Source organism: Mandrillus leucophaeus, unplaced genomic scaffold (assembly GCF_000951045.1).
Source record: "Mandrillus leucophaeus isolate KB7577 unplaced genomic scaffold, Mleu.le_1.0 Scaffold50, whole genome shotgun sequence".
Classification (NCBI taxonomy): Eukaryota; Metazoa; Chordata; class Mammalia; order Primates; family Cercopithecidae; genus Mandrillus; species Mandrillus leucophaeus.
This window is the reverse complement of record NW_012105365.1, coordinates 7,994,144-8,018,715: the sequence shown is the minus strand read 5'-3', so window position 1 is coordinate 8,018,715 and position 24,572 is coordinate 7,994,144. Positions and strand designations below refer to the sequence as shown.

At 32.8% G+C, this 24,572-nt stretch overlaps 1 protein-coding gene across 1 annotated transcript in view; it reads right to left on the bottom strand.

Annotated features, from left to right (window-relative positions):
* Nucleotides 1-24,572, bottom strand: part of SEMA3A (sema domain, immunoglobulin domain (Ig), short basic domain, secreted, (semaphorin) 3A) — a 250,205-nt gene that overhangs the window by 24,807 nt on the left and 200,826 nt on the right. Inside the window, exons 7-12 of the mRNA XM_011996069.1 lie at nt 21,589-21,732; nt 21,428-21,497; nt 18,087-18,231; nt 16,081-16,300; nt 12,694-12,785; nt 2,315-2,356 (exon numbers count right to left, since the gene is read on the bottom strand). Coding sequence (XP_011851459.1) covers nt 2,315-2,356; nt 12,694-12,785; nt 16,081-16,300; nt 18,087-18,231; nt 21,428-21,497; nt 21,589-21,732 — 713 coding nt within the window. The remainder of the gene's footprint in view (nt 1-2,314; nt 2,357-12,693; nt 12,786-16,080; nt 16,301-18,086; nt 18,232-21,427; nt 21,498-21,588; nt 21,733-24,572) is intronic.

Below are 24,572 nucleotides of genomic sequence, written 5' to 3'. Positions count from 1 at the left end.
TCTTTCTTTCTCTTTCTTTCTCTGTCTCTTTCTCTTTCTTTCTCTGTCTCTTTCTTTCTCTTTCTTTCTTTCTTTCTTTCATCTTTCTTTCACAGCCTCCTTTTTTAAAAATGAACTTACACACTAATGAAAGTAAGCACTTTCAATATATGGACATGTCAATCCGTACATTGTGTTTGCAACTGTTTAGGAAAGCTACTCATCAAGTTAGTCCTACAATCAAACGATCTCTATGTTTGGCCGATAACTTCTAAGAAGCATGAACAAAATATATATTTATAGATTTTTTTAAGAATATGACATTTAAGTAGGAAAAGTGTTATTACCTAAATAACAATATCTAATTATGTCACATTCCTTTAGGGAAAAACAGAGAAATAGTATGTGCAAAGAATAGAAAACCAAAATATGGCAACTGAAATTATTATAACAAAAACCTGAAGTGTGATAAAATGCCAAAAGTAACTATAACTCAATGTCATCTTCATTTTACCATAATTTTGCAGTATTATTAATGAAGTGCAAAAATAATTATGCTATCCACATGAAATATAGGGTAAGCCTTTAGGCACCATTGAGCAGAAACCAGTCACTAGTAAGTAACCTGATGTGCTTTTTCTGCCCAATTTAACATCACCACAGGCTCTCTCACTATCCTCCTTAACAAAGTGTGGGGTATAGGAGGAGATGGGTTCATTTATCCAGAAAATTACTTGCAACACTACTTGTCTCTCTTGAAACTACTATCTCACTTTAAAAATGCCCATAAGCCCATAAGCGTGAATGAAATTGAGTCACATCTGAACGAAATCAAATCATTTCCTCCAGTAATGGAAAATAAAGGAAAAAGACACTTTCTTCTCTCACAGTATTTTAAATTGATAGATTGTTTTTCTTTGTCAGTAAAATGTTGGATTAATGTGTAATTTTTAAGTAGCTTTAAAAATGTAAAACAGAAATAAATGGTTTACAAAAATAGATGCAGATTTAGTGTAATTAAGATTGGCAATGAGGCTTAGCAGAGAATAAATAAATAATTTTAAAAATCATTACAGGAAAGAATATACCAGTCTAGCTTCCATCCTGGAAATCCCCAGATTTATTTGCCAACCTCTAACAATTTTTAGATTACAAGAACAGGTGAACACATACTTATGCAGTGTTAGATAACAGTATCAGGTCAATCATATCTGTTCTCTGGGTTGCTCTAAATATCTTGGAGATTATCAATCTATTTTGATATGTCTGTGTGGGGAAAGGATGCACACTGAATTCTACTGGCAGAGTAATTTAATGTCTTGTTCAAGGGATAAAGTATGGTCAGAGATAAAACATGTAAATGGTTCAGAAATAAGATTTGCCAAATGATTCTCACTTTACAATTGTGTATATAAGTTTTTACTCCAGTAAGTGAGGCATACCCTACTTCATTCTGGCTTTTTCTACTTTTTTTTGTTTTGTTTTTGTTTTCTGCTTTTTTTTTTTTTTTTTAAAGTTACCATTGATATACGGACAGAAGAAAATCTAGGTAACATTTATGGAGAAAATATAATTTATTAGACATTAAAACTATATTTGTTTACACATATTACACAGTATTTAGAAGCAACTGACTTTTCTGAAGTGTTTTGCCAAAGCATTCATTCGATATGAATAGAAAGACTATTAACATGTTGTCCTTAATCTTTGAATTCATGAAGTTTTAGAATTTATTTGGCAGTGACCTTTTTTGTTTTCCTTTGATATGTAGGCAAAGTTAAATGCACAATTTGTTTTCTCTAGCATACAATACTACGGGAAAAGTAAAGTTAACTCTGAAGTCAAGGTCCTCCAAACACATATAGCCGGTGAATAATTTTACTAGCTTCTAAAAATGCATTTTTGTTTATATTTGCAAAGTAAGAATCAATTATAATTTTTTTATTCCTGAAATATCACAATGCTATTTCAGTGTATACACACACACACACATATATATATATATATATAATCAGAAAAGATGAAAATTATTGAGTATTGAGTAAATTATATTGAAATGACCAAAATACGCTGTAAGTAAAAATTTATAACAAATAATGATCTGGAAAATATGTTTATAGAACGCAGATGAGATTGATCAAAAACATGAGGACAATGAAAACTACCTTCAGTTTCTAATCTACTAGCTTATTGTAAGAATGATATTTGTTTTCTCCTGTATTTTTGTACAATTGTTAACAAATCTGTGAAATTTGATAAATAAATAGATGTATCTATTTGAAACACAAGAATTAACAAAATATTGGATATCAATGGTAATATATAATGATAGTACCTGCTTGGTGGAAAGCTCCATTGCTGAAATAGTAGTCGGTTCCTAAAGGAGAAAAAGAAATATGTGAGGTGTTTGGTCAATTAGAACAGTCAGCTATTAGTTAATTAACTCAAGGCACTGCTATTAGTTTTCAGAGAGAGAGAACTTCAGTGTCCACAAGAAGCAATGTGATTGGGAAATAAGACACATGAAAGAAACTGCATAGATAAGGGTCAAATATGTGGAGCAGGCAATAAGATTGTGTCAATGCCATACAGTCTACATACCTGTAGTTGACCAAGTTGGGGTTATTGTTTGCTAAAATATAAGGGAAAACATGAGCCTGCGCAGTGAGCACAGTGAGAAGGTGTTGGAAAAAACATGTTTTGGACTTGTGTTAGGTGATTGAGGGAGGGTTCAAAGAAGTAGAGCTTTGTTCTACCTTGGATATTGTCAAAAAGCAGGGGTAATTCTATGGTTAAGTGTCTTCATACATCATTTGGAAGGGAAGAACAAAGTAAGGCTAAAGCTGTGACTGGTGAAGAAGTAGCAGTAACTCGTGATAGGCAGGATAGGGTATATATGGTCATTTTTGTGGTTTGGACAATGTTCTTGTTTTTGTCTGTGGACATGATTACAAAATGGTTTTGCTTTTATCTTGATTCATCATGGTCTCAGAGTGGTCCTTTCTGATGTTGGTATTCTGTGAAAATTGTTCTGTTCAACTGGAGAATGCTGCCTTAGCTGAGAGTGCCAGCCTCATTCCTAACAACACCAATGACAGCTGATGAGAGTATGTCACTTTCCAGCTGACAAGGACTACAAGAGCTCAGGTGGGATGAGATTACTTCATTATTATGAAAAACACGGTTTCATGTGCAAGGACTTACACCCAGGTCTTTGCCAGAGAATATAATCTCTTTAATGTCTATCAACAGGTTAACATAGAGGAGTAATAACTAGAAAAGTAACACTCACCAATGCACTTCATTAATTGTTCTATCTGGAGCTTATCATGAATGTGTATAGGCTTGCATAAATAAATTGTGTTCTTTGATGTAGGCAGATACCAAACCCTACATAACTGAACACATGAGTTTACATCCTTTAGGTTCACTGTCAACGACCTGTGCTGCAGGCTGTATATTTCATTCAAGACAAACATGGTGAGAAGACAGAGACTGCTTGTGGGTTTCTGAGAGGTCTGATAAGAGTCTTAGGTGGAATGAAGGATCTTAAAAGACCTCACTGTGTAGGTAACTGAAGCTACTAAATTAAGTGTGAAGAGTTGGACTCTGGAGCCAAACTGCCAGATCTCAAATTGTGATTCAAATCTGGCCAGAAATGCAGTATTAGGCAAAGTGTGTAAACTTTTTGTAATTCAGTTTTCTCATTTGAAAGTTAGATGGTGCCTCTTACAGGGTTGGTGAGAAGACTGAATGAGTTAATACATGTAAAACAAATTACAAATGTGCTTGGCATATAATGTTTATTCAGATCTCTCCTCCCTCTCTTCCTCTCTCGTCTCTCTCTCTTTCACATACACCCACACCCACATGCACACACACACATTTCCATCTCATTTCTTTGCTTTAGTTTTTCTTTTTAGTGCTTATTACCAGTTTTATATATATATATATATACACACACACACACACACACACACATTATCTAATAATATATTATTAATATGCCTTAATAATCAATAAATTTTATATAGATACATATAATTCATTTTTTTGTCTTGTAAGTTTCTTCACACTTCCCAAAGCAGAATCTGAGATAAAATCTTGTTTGCAGGTTTGGGGCAAGAGTAAAGAATTGAGGATTCAGAAGGTGGAAAAAATCAATTAAAAAGTGTATTATGGAAGTCAATACTAAGAAAAAAAATCTAAGGATAGTTGACAATGACTCTCCAAATTGTCCACTGAGGTTTGTACCAAGAAAAGTACTTATTCATTCCATTCCTCATTCCATGCTCTCAGGGAGTTAAGTCTCCCACAGCCCCAGCTGTGACTCTAGCTTGTTTTTTGGCCTTCTGGGGCATAAAGAAAAGATTCCTCATATGAATCAGAAGTGAGGTGAAAGGATGTGAGGAGGCAGCTGAGGCATCTCACGTGTCTTTCCAATTGCCTGTCCCCCTCAATTTGGGACAGAGATTTTTACTGTTTATTTCACAGCCATATCCCTAGCACCTGGAATTATGCCTGGTATTTACAAGTTCTTAATACATATTTGCATGAATGAATAAATGAATGAACAAATTCTTTACCAATGTTCCTCTTTCTCTCCTCTCTTCAACTTACCCCACTATACTCTCTCTCTTCCACTTAATTTATATTTAAGATAAAGATAGCCCTTCTATTAAGTCTTTCTTTGTTTCTTATAGCTTAGCTGGAATTTCTTCAAAAATAATTTAGAATAGCCTACACTCACTGCTTTTGCTTGTTCATCTCTCATCCAATGCCTTCCCTGCTCAACCCACTGAGTCTAACTTTTATTCTAGAGAGGTGGCCTACTATCTTCAGAAGCAGAAATCACCAATGAACTGGGTATTGCTGATAGGACACTTTTCTGTATCCATAACTATTATTAGACTTTGTTTTATATGTTACTATTGACGACTTATTCTTTCTTGACTGCTTCCTCTAATAAATTCCATTATGCCTTAGGATTCTTTACTAATTATTCCTTAATGACCTTTAACACAGTCTTCTTCTCATCCTCCAGCCACTCCTAACATATTTACTGTTCCTTGACTACTCCTTTCTACTCTCCTTTGGATGCCGTTTTTCTTCCCTAGTAAGCTCTTGTGTTTTTGTTTGTTTGTTTGTTTGTTTGAGACGGAGTCTCGCTCTGTCGCCCAGGCTGGAGTGCAGTGGTGCGATCTCGGCTCACAGAAAGCTCCGCCCCACCGGTTCACGCCATTCTCCTGCCTGACCCTTCCAAGTAACTGGGACTTACAGGCACCCGCCACCAAGCGCTGCTAATTTTTTTTTTGTATTTTTAGTAGGGATGGGGTTTCAGCTTGTGTTAGCCAGGATGGTCTCGATCTCCTGACCTCGTGATCCACCCACCTCAGCCTCCCAACTCTTGTGTTTTTAATTACTCCCTATGTGCTATAGAACTGCAAATCTCTACTTCAAACCTGATGGATGAGCTGAGAACAGAATTTTCTTAACAAATTTAAGACAATCTGCCTGAGACACAAATGAAAGAAATGATTTAGGAGGTACATTAATGTAATGGTATAATTTAGAGATTTTCCATAGTTTCCCATTTTTATAGCTTAAATGATTTATATTAATTATTAAATATAATAATTTACACAAAAATTATCAATAATAAAGACAACTATGATGAAAGGAATGTCTATCAACTTTTTCTATGCAGAGATATAATCTTTAGAATTTAGTAGCCTCAACTCAAAAACTAAGGGCACAACGTATCATGGATATTCAGCCTTAAAAACAAAGTTGAAGACTGTATTTAGGTTTGTATAATATTAGAATCAATAACCAAAACAGAAAATTTAGAAGAGTAAGGAAAATTTTCCACAGATACTTCTTTCATTCCAACAATTTCACATGAAAAATAGTTATGCGGTTATTAAGGAGCTTATTTCATGAAGACTTTTATGACGTAAAGTTTACAATCAAATTTCAAGGAAAGTGTTTCTTAGGCAGAGAAGTATTAACAGCTAATGTAATTGAAGTGAAATTAGCTAGCTCTAAGTACTTTCAAAAATGAAGGTGATTAATATGTATACATTTCATGTTCCGTAATAATACAAAAAACAAATATCTATAAGGTAGATAAAAAATATTTCATTTATGAATGGTAAAACATAAAAGAAACCCTAGTACATAACAGACTCCATTGTGTCATATTAAGATTTTAACGTTCTTAAGATTCTAGAATCCATTAATTAAAGGAACCTTATTTATTATTTAGACCAGGAAATTAATAACAGTTTGGAATAAGATGAACTATATGCTGTCTGTGGTTGAATTTTAATAGACAATATATTAAGATGACATTCATTTAAATAAGCTATGGGGATTTTTTTCTGAGAAACAGCGGGTAGTGAATATGACTTCCATTTAAAACAGATGTAGCTTCATAAGCATGTTTTCATGAAACTGGTTTCAGTTGCATTTAATTGGTGTTCAAGTAAAAATAAAATTAAAACTTAGCATCTTTTCAAGGCTTTCTATGACTCCAATTTACAATTTTTTTTCAGATATGTTAATCTAGTCCTTATTAAACTTTCTCACTTGCAAAGCTTTTCAACCTGCTGATCCCAGGAGATTCTGACACAGCCTGTTGGATGCTAACCACAAGGACACTTTTTTAGAATGAGTTAATAGACTAGGTTAGGAAAGTATCAATTATGTTTTCATTTGAACAAAAATTAAACTCTTTCATTTGTCTGCTCAGCTGTTCATGGAGTATTTCACAAATTGGGTTTAAAATGTGTTATCAATGTAACTGCCTTGCAATTCCATGCATTCAGTAGAACTATAAATAAAGCCCACTGTCCTAAGAGCATTGCAACTTGATATAACCTTTCAGTTTCAAAACTAAACCATCTTTGATTGTACTGGAAAGAAAATCCCAAACTGACTAGTTAAATAGAAATCAGCAGAAATTAGGCTTTTGTATCTTCTGAGTATTTTGATAAAACAAGGTATATGTATGGAATTTTCAAGCATTTTAAAAGAGATTTTCATTTGTATAACTAGTTAACAATAGCTACCATTTACTAGTAATCTTTTTTTTTTTTTGAGACGGAGTTTCAGTCTGTCGCCCAGGCTGGAGTGCTGTGGTGCAGTCTGCTCGCTGCAACCTCTACCTCCCTTCAAGGGATTCTCCTGCCTCAGCCTCCTGAGTAGCTGGGATTACAGGCATGCGCCACCATGCTCAGCTAATTTTTGTATTTGTAGTAGTGACGGGGTTTCACCATGTTGAAAAATCAGTCTGGTGTCTAACTCCTGACTTCGTGATCCTCCCGCCTGGGCTTCCCAAAGTGCCGGGATTACAGGCATGAGTCACCACACCCAGCCTTTACTAGTAATCTTAATTTTAAAACAAAACACTTTTTAAAAGTATTTATAATCACAGTCTTTATTGTCAGACGAAAAAATTGAGGCTCAATTGACTTTAACGTGTTCAGAATCACATAATAAATACGATTGAAATTCAGGTTTATGATTGCAAATCATTTTTGGAATTAGGCTTGTTTCTTAGTACTTTAATGTCATTTAGGGTATTTTATAGCAAATCAAAGTCATTTCTAGAGTCCTATACCAATGCCAGTTTTATTTCACCTCTTATTACTTATTAAAAATTTTACTCAAAAATGAAAATGTTCATTACTAAGGAATATTTTTCTTTCTATACTCTGATCGAGATTTGATTTCACCCCAAATAAAAGTATATTGGATTTAACTGAAACCACTGGAATATGTATGATTAGTCAGGGTGTTTTCCTGAAACCAACCTCAAAAATGGGAATGGGTGTAGTACTGGTTTTAATTCATGTATTTATATGAGGTTTGGTTATTCATTCTGTCAAGAACACGTAATGAACATGGTCTCGTGAAGATGATAATATGGTAAAATTAACTGGTTGGGTATCATTAAATGTCTTTAATAAAATCCAAGAATATCAGATACTACCACTACCCTAAATCTTTAACTTTTCTATTTACCTTGTCAAATAATCCCTGACCTTTTTTATAGTATTTTATTTTAAATGGATTGCCTTACATGGTTCAAATAGAAACAAAGAAACAGTAAAATTTGTCTGCTTATTTCACTGTATATAGCTATGGCTTTAATGTGTTGTGGGGTTTTTCTTCCTTCCCACTGTAAAATTAAACAAAGTTTGACAGTGAAATATTCCAATTGCTAGACCACAATATATGTATGAACTTTGCCTGATAGAATAGAATGTTGAAAGTAAATATTTCTCTAAACTCTGCCCAAATATGTTTTGTCTACTTGAGTGCCAAAGAAATAATAATGACAATAATGCATAGCAGAGACTATAGAAGAGAACTGAAATGGTTTTCTATCAAAGGAATATTGTTCACGCACAATCTTTTTCCAAAATTGTAAAGTCCGAAAAAAGCATTTCCATGCCAGCACAATAGTATTAATTTGCATTTAATTGTTACAGATTGATAATAATGAAACATTTTTTTTTTCTTTGAGATGGAATCTCACTCCATCACCAGTGCTGGAGTGCAGTGGTGCAATCTTGGCTCACTGCAACCTCCATCTCCCAGGTTCAAACGATTATTGTTCCTCAGTCTCCTGAGGAGCTGGAATTACAGGCACCCGCCACTACACTCAGACGATTTTTTGCATTTTTAGTAGCGATGGGGTTTCACCATCCTGGCCAGGTTTGTCTGGAACTTCTGACATCGTGATTTGCCCACCTCGGCCTCCCAAAGTGCTGGAATTACAGACGTGAGCCACTGCATGATATCTTAAATGCTACACAAATGTCATCTAATAGCTATCAAAGGTATAAGTCGGTTATGTATTTCTCTGGAAACTGCAAAAAGCTAAAAAAAAAAAACTAATAGATATTAAATACTCGTACCATCATGTATGGGTTGATGACAGAGATACATTCTGAGAAACACATCATTACGTGATTTTTGTCATTGTGTGAAAAATCATAAAGTACACTTACCTACTACCTAGGCTAGATGATACAGTCTGTTGCTCCTAGGATACAAACCTGTATAGCATGCTACTGTACTGAATATTTTAGGCAATCATAATACAATAGTAAGTATTTGTGTATCTAAACATAGAAAAGGTACAATAAATGTATGGTCGAAAAGATTTTAAAATGGTAGACCTGTGTAGGGTATTTATCATGAATGGAGCTTGCAGGACTGGCAGTTGCTTTGGTCAAGTCAGTCAGTGAGTGGTGAGTGAATGTGAAGGCCTAGGACATTGCTATACACCACTATAGACTTTGTAGTCACCATTTTTCTTTCTTCAGTAATACATTAATCTTAGCTTTCTGTAAATTTTTTACAATATAAACTATTGAATTTTTAAAATTTTTTGACTCTTTTGTAAAAACACGTAGCTTAAAACACATATTAGACACCTGTCCCAACATGTTTTCTTTCCTTATATTCTTGTTCTATGAACTATTATTGTATTTAAAATTTGTTATTATTATTTTACTTTTTAAACTCCTTTTGTTAAAAATGAAGACATAAACACATACACTAGCCTAGGCCTACACAGGGTAAGGATCATCTATCTATATCTCTGTCTTTCACCTCCATATCTTGTTCTACTGGAAGGACCTCAGGGTCAATAGCACATATATTTGATATCTCTATATTATAGGAGATAACACATTATCTCCTACAATAACAATGCTACCTTCTGGAATACCTCCAGAACGATCTGCCTGAGGATGTTTTATAATTAATTTTTTATAAGTAGAAGGAGTACAATGTAAAATAACAACAGAAAGTAAACTATTGAAAATGCTAGGCAATAGGAAATTTTAGGCCCATTATAATCTTATGGGACCACTGTCATATGTGGGATTTATTCTTGTCCATAATTTTGTTATGCAGTGCATGACTATACTCGCAAGATTGTTGATTTCCAACATCTCATAATTTTCATAATTTTGTTAAAAGTCATTTAGTAGGTCAGTTTAAATTAACACCTTTTTAAATTAAAATTCTTATTAATGTACTAAACAACATAGCCAAGATGTGAAATATAAACTTAAAATCCCTGGAGATATAAATAATAAAAATTCACTAAGATACAATATCACTGCAAAATTATGCACATTCTAATTCATAATATCAGAAAATAATTAAATAATAAAAAATAACCTTATTTTTACAATGTTGTGATATGATACAATTTTACAAAATAAAATGTAATTGCATTAATAGGTAGAAAAGTAAGTCCTAGAAACTGAGATTGATAACACATCATAGTCTTTGAGCTGCATGAAGTCAGAGACCACTTTTATAGTGTTCATCTCTGTATCATCAGAATTTAGCATTGTGCCAGTCCCATCATATCTACTAATATACATTTATTTACAGTAGAAATTAGTTAATGAACCCTATTTTAAAAATGTATTATAACTGAAAGGAAATATGCAAATGAACCATGACAAATGCAAAAGTAAGAGATTCTGGAAATTAGAAATTCTTAAGATAACCATATTTTAGTGTCTCCTGTAACTTCATTTGCAATAGTAGTGGCAAAATTCGTCTCCAAAGATATGTTGGTAAAGGTTTTCTACTGGAGAATAATATGGTGCAGAATCAGGATAACTTGTGACTGTTCCTAGTTTATTTTTCTCATACTTGGGCACCTCACTTTAAGCATCGTCTCCTTGAAGAAGGCCTTAAATTCTTTAATTTCTTGTATTTCATTTTTTCATCAATACTAATTAATTCACTCATTTAATACATGTTGGTTTAAAAGACATTTTAGGTTTTGGAGATGTAACAATAAAGACAAGACAGCAATTTATATATCCATCCCTGAGTGCCCGTATAGTTTTCTAAATCTAAACATACTCTATAGTGGCCAAACAGAGTCCATTTGGATAGTTGTTAGCTGTTGTTGTTTTTAATTTCTAAGATAAAGTACCAATGTGTTTGTTCCTTGGGGTAACCTATGGGACATGGTGATTGATAAGGATTAGTCATCATTCTATACCGAACTGATAAATTAGATCACTTTGATACTTTAGCATACAAATTATTATAAATAAATAAGGCTAATGTGCCTGATTGTAAAAATCATAATAGAATTATGATTATTTTATTATTTTGAAGACTTAAACCAAGAATTAGTAGGAAAGGCTACTGGGAATGTAGCTCATTTTCAGTTTAGCTAAACTAAAATAATAAAATTATATTAGCAATGACATTTTGAGCCAAGTGCCTGTTATTGTCTTTGATGCATGACTTACAATGTTTCTAAGTCTTCCAGTGTCCTGGTGAAATAGGTATTATGCTCACTGTTTTACTGATGGTGAAGTTCAGAGGAATGGTTTAAGTGTTCCAAATGGATTTGTCATGTAGATATGAGTGTAGAGTCTAAACCCTTTCCAGTAGAACATTGTGTAGCTTGTTATCATAAAACATCTATGTTACAATTCACCAGTTATATGTTTCAATGTTAATTATAATGCCAGTTGAATGACTATGTATTAGAAGCTTTCCATATTATACTTCATTTTTTCTTTAAAATACTACTGAAGAGGGAAGAATAACTTATTGTATATAGGTATGAAAGTATTGGGGTAAGACATCTTGGGAAAACTGCTTACCATTAAAATATTGAATCAACTGAAAATTTTAATCAAGCCCATTCATTTCATAGGTAAACTACCACAGACACCTGAAGACTAAATGAGATCACTTGAAGTTGTCAGACTAGATGCAATATTTTCTCATTTTTCTGTCTACCAACTTCTTCTAATACACGGTTTTGGTGTTTTTTTTGTTGTTGTTGTTTGTTTGTTTGTTTGTTTGCAGTTATAAATGTCTCAATAGATGTTTGCTCTATTCTTTTATCAAAAAATTCAAATAACACATTTACAGGCATATATTTTTCCATCATATGTCATTAATCATCTCAAGGTGTGCTTCAATTTAAACTATTTCTATTAGCTGACTTCCCAAAAGGAAAAACAGACATGTGGTATATGTTAGACTACTCCAGTTCTCCTCTTTCCCTTCACCCACCCAACACCCCTCTCACCTGTACCCCCATTCCTCCAACCCTATACAACTCCCCTGGGCTGTCTGTGATTCAGGATAATGGGACTAATATCTGTACGTTTCTTAAGCGTGTAGACTAGGAATCTATAACAAATTTACTGTCAGTGATATAGACCTCTCAAATTTTCTTTTGCTAACAAATGATTTCTTTAAGAAAATATAAAATAATTCATACATAAGCTAAAAATTGATTAAAATGTCTTCACTATTCTGTCATTCTGAATGTATTTCCTTTAGTACATTCATAGAAGTTACATATCATTTCAGTTATACTATCATGTGTAAAATAGATTTTAGGAGTGGGGAAGAGTTTGTTCATTGAGGTAACTTACATAAATAATATAAAATGTAAATAATATATTTTATCATTGAGAAAACAAAATATGAGCCAAAAATATATTTCTTTACATCTTTAGATTTAACCAGCATTGAAAGTTTCAAGGTTTATTTTGACTAGTGTCTGGTTTTCTAATTGACAAGCTAATTAGAAGGGTATGTATGCTAGACTACTTGTCCATACCAAGTTCGGTGTGCAGCTGTCCTGGGGGAAAGACGTACAACTGAACTTGTTGACACTTGAAATTAAGCAGCACTCACCCGAAAAACTGTCATTTCTTCCAGCAGAACCTCTTCTAAATCATGCCACGTCTCCTTAGGAATTGAAACTACTTTAAGGACGGTCCCAACATCTTTGAAAGAAAGAGGGGAGAAGACCACAAGTTAAGTAGATCTGAACAGAGTTTAGTGTTAATGAATGAAATATGTATTTGTCAGACAAAGAACCTTTGATATCAGTCTTCCTTTTAATTTATTTTTTGGTCAAAACACGAGTAAAATACATATTCGAATGCATTTCTTGCAGTTAGACAAAGTATAAGTGTAAACTATAAAGACAAACTTGGAATATAAAAGACTGAATTTTTAGAAATATGTTAAGCCTTGAAGAAGGTTTTATCATGAGACTGCATACATTTTTAAAAATATAATAATTATTACAGAGATTGCCTGGGTTGGATCAATTCTTTTCAATATTTCTAAAAATATCTCCTTAATTGCCTGGTGTCTCAGAAACAAAACCTAAAAATAATATCAGTTTGTCATGACAGGTTCTTCCACTTTTATTACAAAATCAGAGTCCTACTATGAAGACTCAATATAAATGAAAAATGCAAGGAATGTTGTCAAGCAAGGGAAGTAGTCAGAGCTTCAGAGCCCTGGTTGCTCATCTTGTCATCTAAAAGTCTTTAGTACTTAGAAGTTCCTAATGATGGCTCAATGGCCATTATGTGATGAATGACAATAACCCGATTTCTCAAAGTAAACACCTAGGATTACTTATTGCTGTGGTCTTTCAAAAATGCACACTTTGGTTATTCCATTTTAGAGCATTAAGGAAATTTAACATTCAGAAGCCAAAAGCATAAAAATATTGAACACATTTTATAGAGATTTCAAACCTTATTTGTTTTTCTAATTTGCATTTTTGAAGGAGACAACTTGTTTTAATAACAAGGGTTGTCACTTTTATTTTAAGTTGGGCTGAAAAGTTATTAATTTTCCAGTATTACAAGTATGTTCCTGTTCCTTGATGGAATGAGGAACAGGGGCTTATTAAATTCAAAAATTGTACTCTTCAACCTTCTAGTTCTGACTAAACTTGATCAAATCTAGTTGGCCTCAATTGGTTCCTTTTAATCAAGTTCAACAAAGTAATTGTGAAGAAAATCTTGTCAACGAAGAATAAATTATATGAGAAAAATAATTCATTGATAACTATTTTTAGAGAACCAACACGATATGTTATATGAGATCAAGAAAGGTTGCTAATTTATCCCTTGTAAAGTTAAACCAGAAAAAAGTACACTTTTAAGAAGATCCTTCTATATTTACAGGACCTTAGGCTACTCATAACACTAAAGATTAAAGGTAAATTAGGTTAATCTACTCAGTGCCTCTGATCGGGTCTCTGGTACCCAAACACAGCTTTATCTCTTTTCCAGATCAAGTTTTACTGAGTAGTATTTCAAACAATTTCACACAAATTGAATCAGATTACTCAACTAGGATCAATATACTATGATGTGCAACTTAGTTAAAAGATAAAATTACTGTAATCAGTTTACTTTACTGACAGATGACCCTGGTCTGTATTGACCGATAGACATCCACATCATCAGACAGTCAACACACTCATGAAATTGGTGCCTTTAAAGACACGTTGCGTCCAAGAGGAATTAAAAGCTCATGATTAGGTTTATTTGGTCAAATACCCGGAAGCAAGCTTTGTTGCTTTGACAGTGAGAGACTTCTCAATACATTTAAGCCAGAGGTGAAGGAAAAGGCAAGTGTGACATGACTGAACAAACTTAATTACTCTGAAAAGAAAAGAAATTATAATTTGATGTTGAATGATAAACTAATATTTATCTGAGAGAAATACTATTTCTTATATGTTCTAAGGATATTTATAACCAGAAATTGATACTTGCAATTCATTGACTTTTATGAAACCCTGTGTCTGCTTGAGATTCTTTTATTTGGTAGAGAAACTTTCTCACTCATAAAAATGGACTTTAATGTATTGCTCAGAACCTGACACTGTTACACCTGATAACATAAGTATTTCACAATTTTGTTATAAAACTTTAAGTCTTTAAAGCACTTACTATATGGTTGCCATTCCCCTGTAGTTAATGCAATTTTTTTTTTTCTGTTTCTCACTAAGGGAAAATAAATGTTATTATACAAGGTTTCAGTGGAGCACTCACTCTGTTCCCCATTGATTTATGTCAGTTAACAGCGTTAATGGAGACTAGAAATTTATTACCTTGGAATCTGACCCTAAGTAGCAAGTATCAGATTTGTAACTAGGACTTTCAAAAATAATATTACTATTAAAAAGAGCAGGGAACAAAATAAAATAATATATCATAATAACAATGGAATTCATTCTTAAAATATACCTGAAAAAGTCTGTTTCTAATTATGGAATTAGTAAAATGAATTGTTAAATGTCCATAGAAATGTATCTAAGAATTATTTGAATCAATTATGCTGTTTTTCTAATGAATTGTTTTTTCTTTTCATTGTATGGCAGAAACACTGAAAAAAATTTATTGCTAACATTTATTTACTAGACGATGTTCACATTATTGTAATTTTAAAGTTCAGATAATTTTGCACTAATATTCTGGAACTATTATTGAATGTCTTGGGAATTTAAGGCAGGACTTGAGTAATATATCTTTGTTCTAAAAAGCCACTGGCCAGAAAAGTTATGATGCAATTATAAATATTGATTGCTTACCTAATCATTAGCTTTACCTGATTAAACTTACCAACTTTTCACTGAAAAGGGAATTTATTTTAAATTAGTATATCTCAGCTTGTCTGAAAAGATAATAAATTTGTAATGAAAGAATATTCACGTTATTTACTCATTTATTAAAGGTGAATTATACCTTGAAAGTAACTATAGAAACTGGCCTCAGTTCTTAGTATACATTTGAACATTGAACAACGTGGGTTTGAACTGTGTGGGTCCACTTATATACAAATTTTCATCTGCTCCTACCACCCTTGGGAGAGCAATGCCAACTCTTACTCTACCTTCTCTTTAACCTACTCAACAGGAAGACAACGGCGATCCAATTCCACTTAAGGAATATTAAATATATTTTCTCTTCCCTATAATTTTCAGAACACTTCCTTTTCTCTAGCTTATTTTATTGTAGGAATACAATATCTAATACATATGACATACAATATGTGAAGCTAATCAACTGTTTATGTTATAGGTAAGGCTTCCAGTCAACAGTAGGCCATTAGTAGTTAAGTTTTGGGGAAATCAAAAGTTATATGTGGATTTTCAATTGCACAGAGAGTTGGCACCCCAACGCCTGTGATGTTCAAAGATCAACTTGACTTAATCGGTTAAACATAGTGTTCTGGAAAAAAGTTTACAGTTGAAATTTAAAAATTTACCTGTTCCGATAAACATAACGTCATACTGTCCATCTTCTGCATCCACTCGGTCTACTACAATTTGTGTAAATTGATAATTTACATCCGTTTTGATCATTATCGGGCGATTGTTTATAGGAAACACTGGATTGTACATGGCTGGATGACTTCTTGCAAAGGTTATGACATCATCAGGAAGGTCCTTTGTAGAATCAAAACCACCAAATGTTTTGCTGGGACACTATTATGATAAAGAGAACAGTATCTTTTGATTAAAAATCTAATAAACATAACTGTACGTCATATAATAACACATGGCCTCAATGGTTCTACTTAAAATAGCAGTTTAGGCCAGGTATGATAACTCACACCTGTAATCTTAGCACTCTGGGAGGCCAAGGCGGGTGGATCACTTGAGGCCAGGAGTTCCAGACCAGCCTAGCCCAACATGGTGAAACCCCATTTCCACTAAAAATACAAAAATCAGCTGGGTGTGATGGTACATGCCTGTAGTCCCAGCTACTTGGGAAGCTGAGGCAGGAGAATTGCTTGAACCTGGGAGGCAGAAGTTGCAGTGAACTGAGATCATACCATTGCACTGCAGCCTAAGCAACAGAACAAGAATCTGGCTCAAAAATAAAATAAAGGAAAAGAGTAGTGCAATATATAGTATATATTTCCCAAATATATCTTAATTCTCAGTGAGATTTAGTTACGTCACTAATTCTTAGGCAAAATTACGAATGTATGTAATGAATTCAGTGTACAGGAGAAGTTTGGTGCCTCTATTAGTGCCACAAGCATGAGTGTTATTAGTGAAATAGGTGAAGTGTGTGACATAATGAATGGAATATACTACAAGTAAATGCAATTTACTTTGAATTAGAGATGCTCAGAATAATTTTATTGAATACGTTTAACTTTTTACTATGGCATCATGTTAAAATACAAATTCTCCTTTCAAACTGAAAAACAATATTAACTATTCTTTATTGTTTTGTTTCTAACATAATGCTAAAAATGTACCATTGAGAAATGTAATAAGTAAAATAATCCCAGTGATAAGGAAAAGTGTTATTCAAAGTGTTTAACAACCCGTATTGCACAAAAAGTGACCAATCAGAATGCACGTCATGACCAAACAGAAGAGAAAATGGCCCCAGCAGCCAGAAAGATGCTGGTTTTGCACTGGCATAACCTCACCTCTGGATGTAAACACTCTGTGTAAGACAATACAACAAAAATGACAAATTAAGATTTCACCACCTCCTTTCACTATAGTTACTGATGCAGTGCAAGCATTTATAGAGTACAATAGCTCCAATCTCTTGCTTTTAGTCTTACACTTAAGTAATTTCTACCATTTAATGTAAAAGCTTGGGAGCTAAAATGTAATTATGAGAGATTCTTGATCTTACAAGAAGCTTAGAATGAGAAATCAATTGTCTTTGCCACTAGCTTGAAAAATATTAATAATTCATGAGAAAGAAAATGAATATGTTTTGAAATGGGAGGAGTGTATATAAATACACACATATATATGTCTATGTATGTGTATATACATGCACAATAGTACAACAATATAACAGTTAAGGAATGTGAGGTTGTATTTCTTGTTTTGTATGTAAATTATAAAATTAAGGTTATAGAAATATCAAACATTTATGTAAAAACCTGGAAGATATGATAAAGTGTATTTTCATGAGATTGAAAATTATTTCTGCACTTCTCTACTACCATGTAAAAATAGTTTGCAAAAATTTAGAAATGTGTGATCAAAAATTAAAATAAGATTTAATAATTTTAGATTTATATCTTACACTGATTTAAGCAGAGACATCTGTAAAGAACATGTTTTTAAATGTGAAATTTCATTCACTCATGGAAAATCTTTGTCTTGCTTTAATTTATAATCTTGAAATCTTTTTTTTTACATTACAGGATACATTTAATATCTGTCTGTAACTGCATTGTTTTTTGGCCTTTGGCAGAAATATATTCATCTCATAAACACCTAAGCTACTTACAGTTCCCGGCCGTGGATAGGGGACTCTTCCTTGATAAGGCACCCACTGATAGTTGGGTCCATCCCTGTGGGCATATGGACCGAGGAACACCCTTCTCACATCACTCATGCTATACATACACACGGCTGATCCCTTGAAAATGTTACTGAACAAGACAGCAAGAATAAAAACAGATGTTCATCTTTATACAATGGTAAGAGAAATACTGATACTGAGTTCTTACATTTTTGATATTTATTAAAATATAAATATAAATTGTTAGCAATAATGTTTAGGATTTTTCTAGTCACGTATATGCATTTAACAATACACAAAAGAACAAAAAAAATGTGATTTCTTAAAAATAGAAGGCATAGCTGAAAATGGCTTTAGTACTCAGAATATATGCCTTCATATGAAACATAGAGTACTAGGTTTTGATAGGAAAAACAAATACATATAAGCTATAAATGAATATGTAATTTTAATATCATGGGGAAATTTTTAAAAATGTAGATTAAGTCTCAAGCATTATTACAGAACCCAGGAAACTTTTAAATTAGCAAGAATGTTTAAGAACTCACTTTGTAGGCTGAAACTAGTACAAAAAATAGTGTCAAATGATGTGTCACATTATATTATTTTTAAATTCCCAAAAGTATTAGATCAAGTAGGAAGTTGATTCTTGTGAAGACACTTAAAATCAGCTCTTTCTAACACAGAAAATAATTATGTTAGTACCTATTTCACTCAATTAAAGTGGAGAATTACAGCAATTATACTCATCATTTCACTAAACAAAAATTTTGTTCGCTAAACAAAAAATCAGGTAAACTGGAAGCAAGCCACTGAATTGCCACAATTTTCCATTTTATTAGGCTTATAGAAATGTGGCTTGAGTAATGTATTTATACAAAGATATTAAATAGTTGTGCACATTTAAAATATGGAATGCTTATCTTTTAACCAAACTTTCCCCCTTGAAAATTACATATAAATCAGACCGAATGAACAACATGTGCTCTCTACAGTTTATTATTGGAAACTGCTGCATATAGACAGCGTTTCATAGACTCCAAGCTTCATGAGGGAAGAGACCATGCCTGGCTTCTTTTCGGCTACCTGAATTATATATCATATGGCATTTCAGAGAGTAAACCTCAATAAATACTTATAGAATTTGGTAACATTTTCATAGCAGAACAAATAGCAAATAGTGCATACTTGATACATCACACCGTGTAATGTTTGGGTTATATATCCCCTTTCCGTTGTTCTTTACTTTGCTTATCTTTGATTAAATCAGCTATCATCGAAATACTTAAGGAATATGATATGTAGCTATTAAGACTCACATACAAATATCCATTCTATTGAAATAAAGAGGTGAAATTATTTTATCTCTAGCTCTCAGAAGGTGGCAAACAGCATGGGCATCACCTGGGTACTTGTGTGAACTGCGCATTCTTAGATCGCATTTAATCTCTATTGAGTCAGAAACTCTGGAGGCAAGGCCTAGGAATCTGAATTTTATCATGCTCTCTAGGAGAGACTTAAATTTGAGCCACTGCACTAAGCAGTGAGGAACCAGAAGAAATGGATTAATATTTGTTTGAGTCTCTTAAGTTCTATAGCTTAGTCATTCTGGTTTTTTTTTTTTTTTCCAAAGGGAAGAAATATTATTTAGGTATGAAGAACTTCGAATAGTTTTAGACATACAGATTTCTTAATTTTTATGTGATTTTCAAAAATTATTGAGTAAAACATCCAAGCAATTTGTAGTGGCTTTAATAGTCACAGAATAAAACAGTGTTGGACATTGCAGTTAATCATTTTCTTTACTATCAAAGTTACTTGCAGTACTTGTTCTGACTTTTGATTTTAAATTATTTTTCTTTTAACATTTCGTCCACATCCCAATGCAGATCCTTCTTTATATGCATGTAAATGTACATGTATTTCTTTCAAATGTACATGTATACACATACAGTATAACGTGAACTTTATACTGAATGTAGTAGTCTGGAAGGAAATAATCTCTGCTTAATTGACAGCAAGAGACTTAGGGACCACGAAAAATAGGAAAAGGAGAAGTGTGAGGAAAGAGGGAAGGAGGCAAGAGGAAGAGAGAGAAAAAGAGGAAGCAGAAGGGGAAAGAAGAAGGGAAGGAGCCAGTAGAGAAAGAGCAGGAAAAGCAGGGCAGGGATAAAAGGGGATAAAAGGACAAGGAAATTAAGTTTGAGTTTGACACTGGTTCCAAAAAATAAAAAATAATAATAAAAAAATCATGCTGCAACACTGAAGGTTTTTGTTTGTTTTTATTATGTGCTGTAATGCTGAAGATTCTTGTTTGTTTTTATTGTCATTTTATGTGGTTATAATGTAACCCTAGTGCTGTAATACTGAAGGTTTCTGTTTGTTTATTTTATGTCTTTTTACATGATTATTTTAAAATCTGGGTTACAAGGTAGATAATAAAAAACCAAATGGAGTCTCAGAAAAAAAAAGTAGATTTTTTTACAAAGATAATCTATTTACTGACTTAAAAAGTTTTAAAACTATTTATACTACGTAAAGGGTCTTCAATTGCTGTATTAAGTTTTCACACGATCTTAAAGGTTGAGAGGTGATGATTGTATTAATAATTTTTTTAATTACCTAAAGGCAATTTAAATTTTTTTTTTTGTAAACAATCAACTTTCTCCAAACATATACATTTGTAGTTTAGTTCTAGGGTTAAAGGTTTAAAGACCAAAGAAAAGCGTAGCAAATATCCCATCTGTGGAATAGACATACTGGGAAGAACCATGAACTGTTTTGACATTTCTAGATGTATTTTGTCCCCAGATTCCCATACTAATCATCTGGCCAAAGATAGGACTTTCAGTGCAATTGCTGATGAGCTTTTCTCTTACCTCATTCATTAGCAATTGACTAAAGTGACAGAGAGATCAAGAGACAGAGAATTGTTTCCGTCATATTTTCAACAAATTTAAATTAATTTTTCCATCCTTAATTTGTATCCCTACAAACTCTTCCCAAACCTCAGACTTCCATCTCTATAATATTTTACATTTTATTCAAGGTTTAAAGTCGAAGTTATGCATAAGATGACATAACCATTTCAAACTGTTTCACCATAACACATTCACATCATTACAATGATGATTTTTTGTCTAAAATTCATTTAAAAAACAAACATCTACATAGATCATAACTTCTTTCAGTCACCCAAGAATACACAACAGCTCAAAGGTTAAAGCAACACTTGTCTTTCAAAAATATACTTTCACCAATTATGGGTACTTGGGTACCCCCTAAATAACATGAAGTTTCTATAAGGTAGTTAAAAAGTTGTTTACCTGGAAGTCGTAAACACTCCATATACAATTGGGTTTTTAGGATCTTTAAAGTTCATTAGGAATACATCCTCTGTTTAAAAACAAAATTGGAGAAAGTTGCTTTTTTATGGAATGGCAAAGTCTGAACAAATATTCTCTATACATAAACACTAGCTTCTTACGCAGTTCATCAAAATGAGTGTCAATGCCATTTGGACCTGGCACTGAGCAAATCAAACGAGCTTTGAGGAATGTTGTCCATTTATTCACCAGACTTCTGTGCCCTCCAAAGTCATTCTGAAAGAAGGGAACACCAGTATTAGGCACTGTGAATGCAAATGATAATTTCAAATATTTCTGTTTTCTTCGTATCTTCAGACAAACATAAAATACAGTTCTTCATGTTTTAAAAGTTCCCAATCATTTTAAATGACCAGATATAGGTAGCTATCACTTATTGTTACATTTGTGGTCAAATCATTCCCTCAAGTTTTTTTGACTTTTTAAGGGATATTTATTGTGAGTAGTTCCTTTATTTATTCAAGGGATTACTTATAAAATCAATTCATGTTCATCTACAGATGAATGGATAAAGAAATTGTAGTCCATTTACACAATGGTCTACAATTCAGCCTTAAAACAAAGGAAATCAAGTAGATAAGCAGAAGAAACAGTTTTCTCTTTGAGATATGTTGCACAATGTGGTATCATAAATAATAATGTATTATACATTTCAAAATCATAGTAAGAGAGTAAATTTCAAATGTTCTCACCACAAAAAATAAGTATTTGAGGTGATAGGTGTGTTAACTAGTTGATTTAATTATTCCACATTATATTCATAAATCATAACATTGCTTTGTAATCATAAATTTATGTAGTCATAATTATCAATTTATAGTTTAAAAATAAAAATCAAGAAGAAGGAAATCTTGTCATTTGAGTCAACATGAATAAACCGGGGGACATTATGTTAAGAGAAATGAGATAAGCACGGAAAGACAGATACCACGTGACCTCACTTATATGTAGAATATAGGAAGCTGAACCCAAAGATGCAGAGAGTAGAGCGGTGGTTACCAGGGGCTTTGGGGGAGGGATGAAGAGATTTGGTCCAAGATATAAAATTTCACTTAGATACAAGAAATGAGTTTAAGAGATCTATTGTACAACATCATGACTTTAATTAATAACAATGAATTATATTATTGAAATTTGTGAAAAGAGTAGATTTTAAGTGTCCTCACCATGAAGAATTATAAGTAGGTGAGATAATGCATATTAATTAGCACGATCTAGCTATTTCACAATGCCTACACATTTTAAAACATCATATTGCACACAGTAAATATATACAATTTTTATTGTCTATTAAAATAAATAATAGAATCTTAAAAATCACTTAACTTTCCTTTCTACTCTGCAATGAATGAATTCGTTTTGTTTTGGTATAATGCTCTGTCTCCTACCTACTGTGCATTGAGATCTTACCTACATAGGCGGGTTCACAGCCAGTGCTTGTACACAGTAGGCATTCAGTGAATATTTAAAGAATGGATGATAAACATATGCCTTAAATACCCATACAAAAAATAGTATCTCAGACAAAAGCATGCTAGCATCAAATATTTCATAAGCTGAAGGAGTTGAAGCAATTTATGTTTTACAAACAACACGTTGAGAAAATATTTGAATAACCCTTAATAAAGGAAACTCATTCCAGAGAAAACATTTTGAAAGGCTTCTCACCTTGAAGAAAACTGATTTAACCTAAGCATAGTAATAAATTCTATTATTGTGGTAGGTATTTACTAGAAACTATAGTTTTCAAAAATGATATTTATGTACATATATTGAGAGAACATGCTCCTTTAGAGTAAAACTGATTTATATTTTGTTTATATACTTTTATACACCTTAAAGATTTTTTTAAGCCTTGAAAGTAGTGCTTTTAAATATGACATGTTTTTTGTAGAGAAAAAATCTCACTTACTTCACATGTTATTTGTATGTTTTCAAGTATTGAAAACTTTTAATTTTTCAGTAATTGAATACACTAGAGATAATAATTAGATCATATTGGGGTAACAGGTCACACATAGAAAGAAACAGATTTTTAAAATTTCAGGATGCTTTCTTCAAAAGACAGAATTCAATTTTAAGATGATCATGGAATGTGGCTTATGATTTTCTTTATTTGAAGGGTGCTTTAATATATACTAACAGTTAACTTTTTCATATTGCATAAATACTGCACTATGCACCATAGAGGGAAACAAATGGCACTATTGTATTTTCACACTGAGGATACTAATTAATCTATGTTTGTTGAGCAATTTTTATTCCATGTATCTAACAGTATAATGCAATATTACATTTGACATTAAGCCATACAATGAGTGAAATACCTCAGATAGGTAAAGCTTACAGCTTCAAAATTGTTTTTGTATGGGTGTTTGTGTGTGTGCTGTGTGTATATGTGTACATAGGATGCTATAATCAGTTTGTACAAACGAGCTTTCATGTTTCTCTCTCTTAAATGAATACTTCACATCTTCCAACAACAAATATTTATTCAAAACTTACAAGGTAGGCCGAGCGCGGTGGCTCACGCCTGTAATCCCAACGCTTTGGGAGGTCGAAGGGGGCGGATCATCTGAGATCAGGAGTTCAAGACCAGCCTGGCCAACATGGTGAAACCCCGCCTCTACTAAAAATACAAAACTTAGCTAGGTGTGATAGCAGGTGCCTATAATCCCAGCTACTTGAGAGGCTGAGGTGGGAGAATCACTTGAACCAGGGAGGCGGAGTTTACAGTGAGCTGAGATTGTACCACTGCACTCCAGCCTAGGGGACAGAGCAAGACTCTGTCTCAAAACAAAACAAAAACTAACAAACTTACAAGGTATCGAAAACTGTGCTAGGACTGAAAAAACATAAATTATCTTCTCCCAGGTAAAATAAAATCATTTTATTACTCTAGAATTTCAAACAGATATTATGTAATGTAATTATGAAACAATGCCAGTTACCTCACAACCTCTACCTGCATATTTGACTGTGTAGAGTTACTCATAACCAACTATAATATTCAATCATTATTTACCATTTATTTGTTATATCAGTCAAACTGTAGCCAAAATTTTATTGTATGTGCACACAGGTA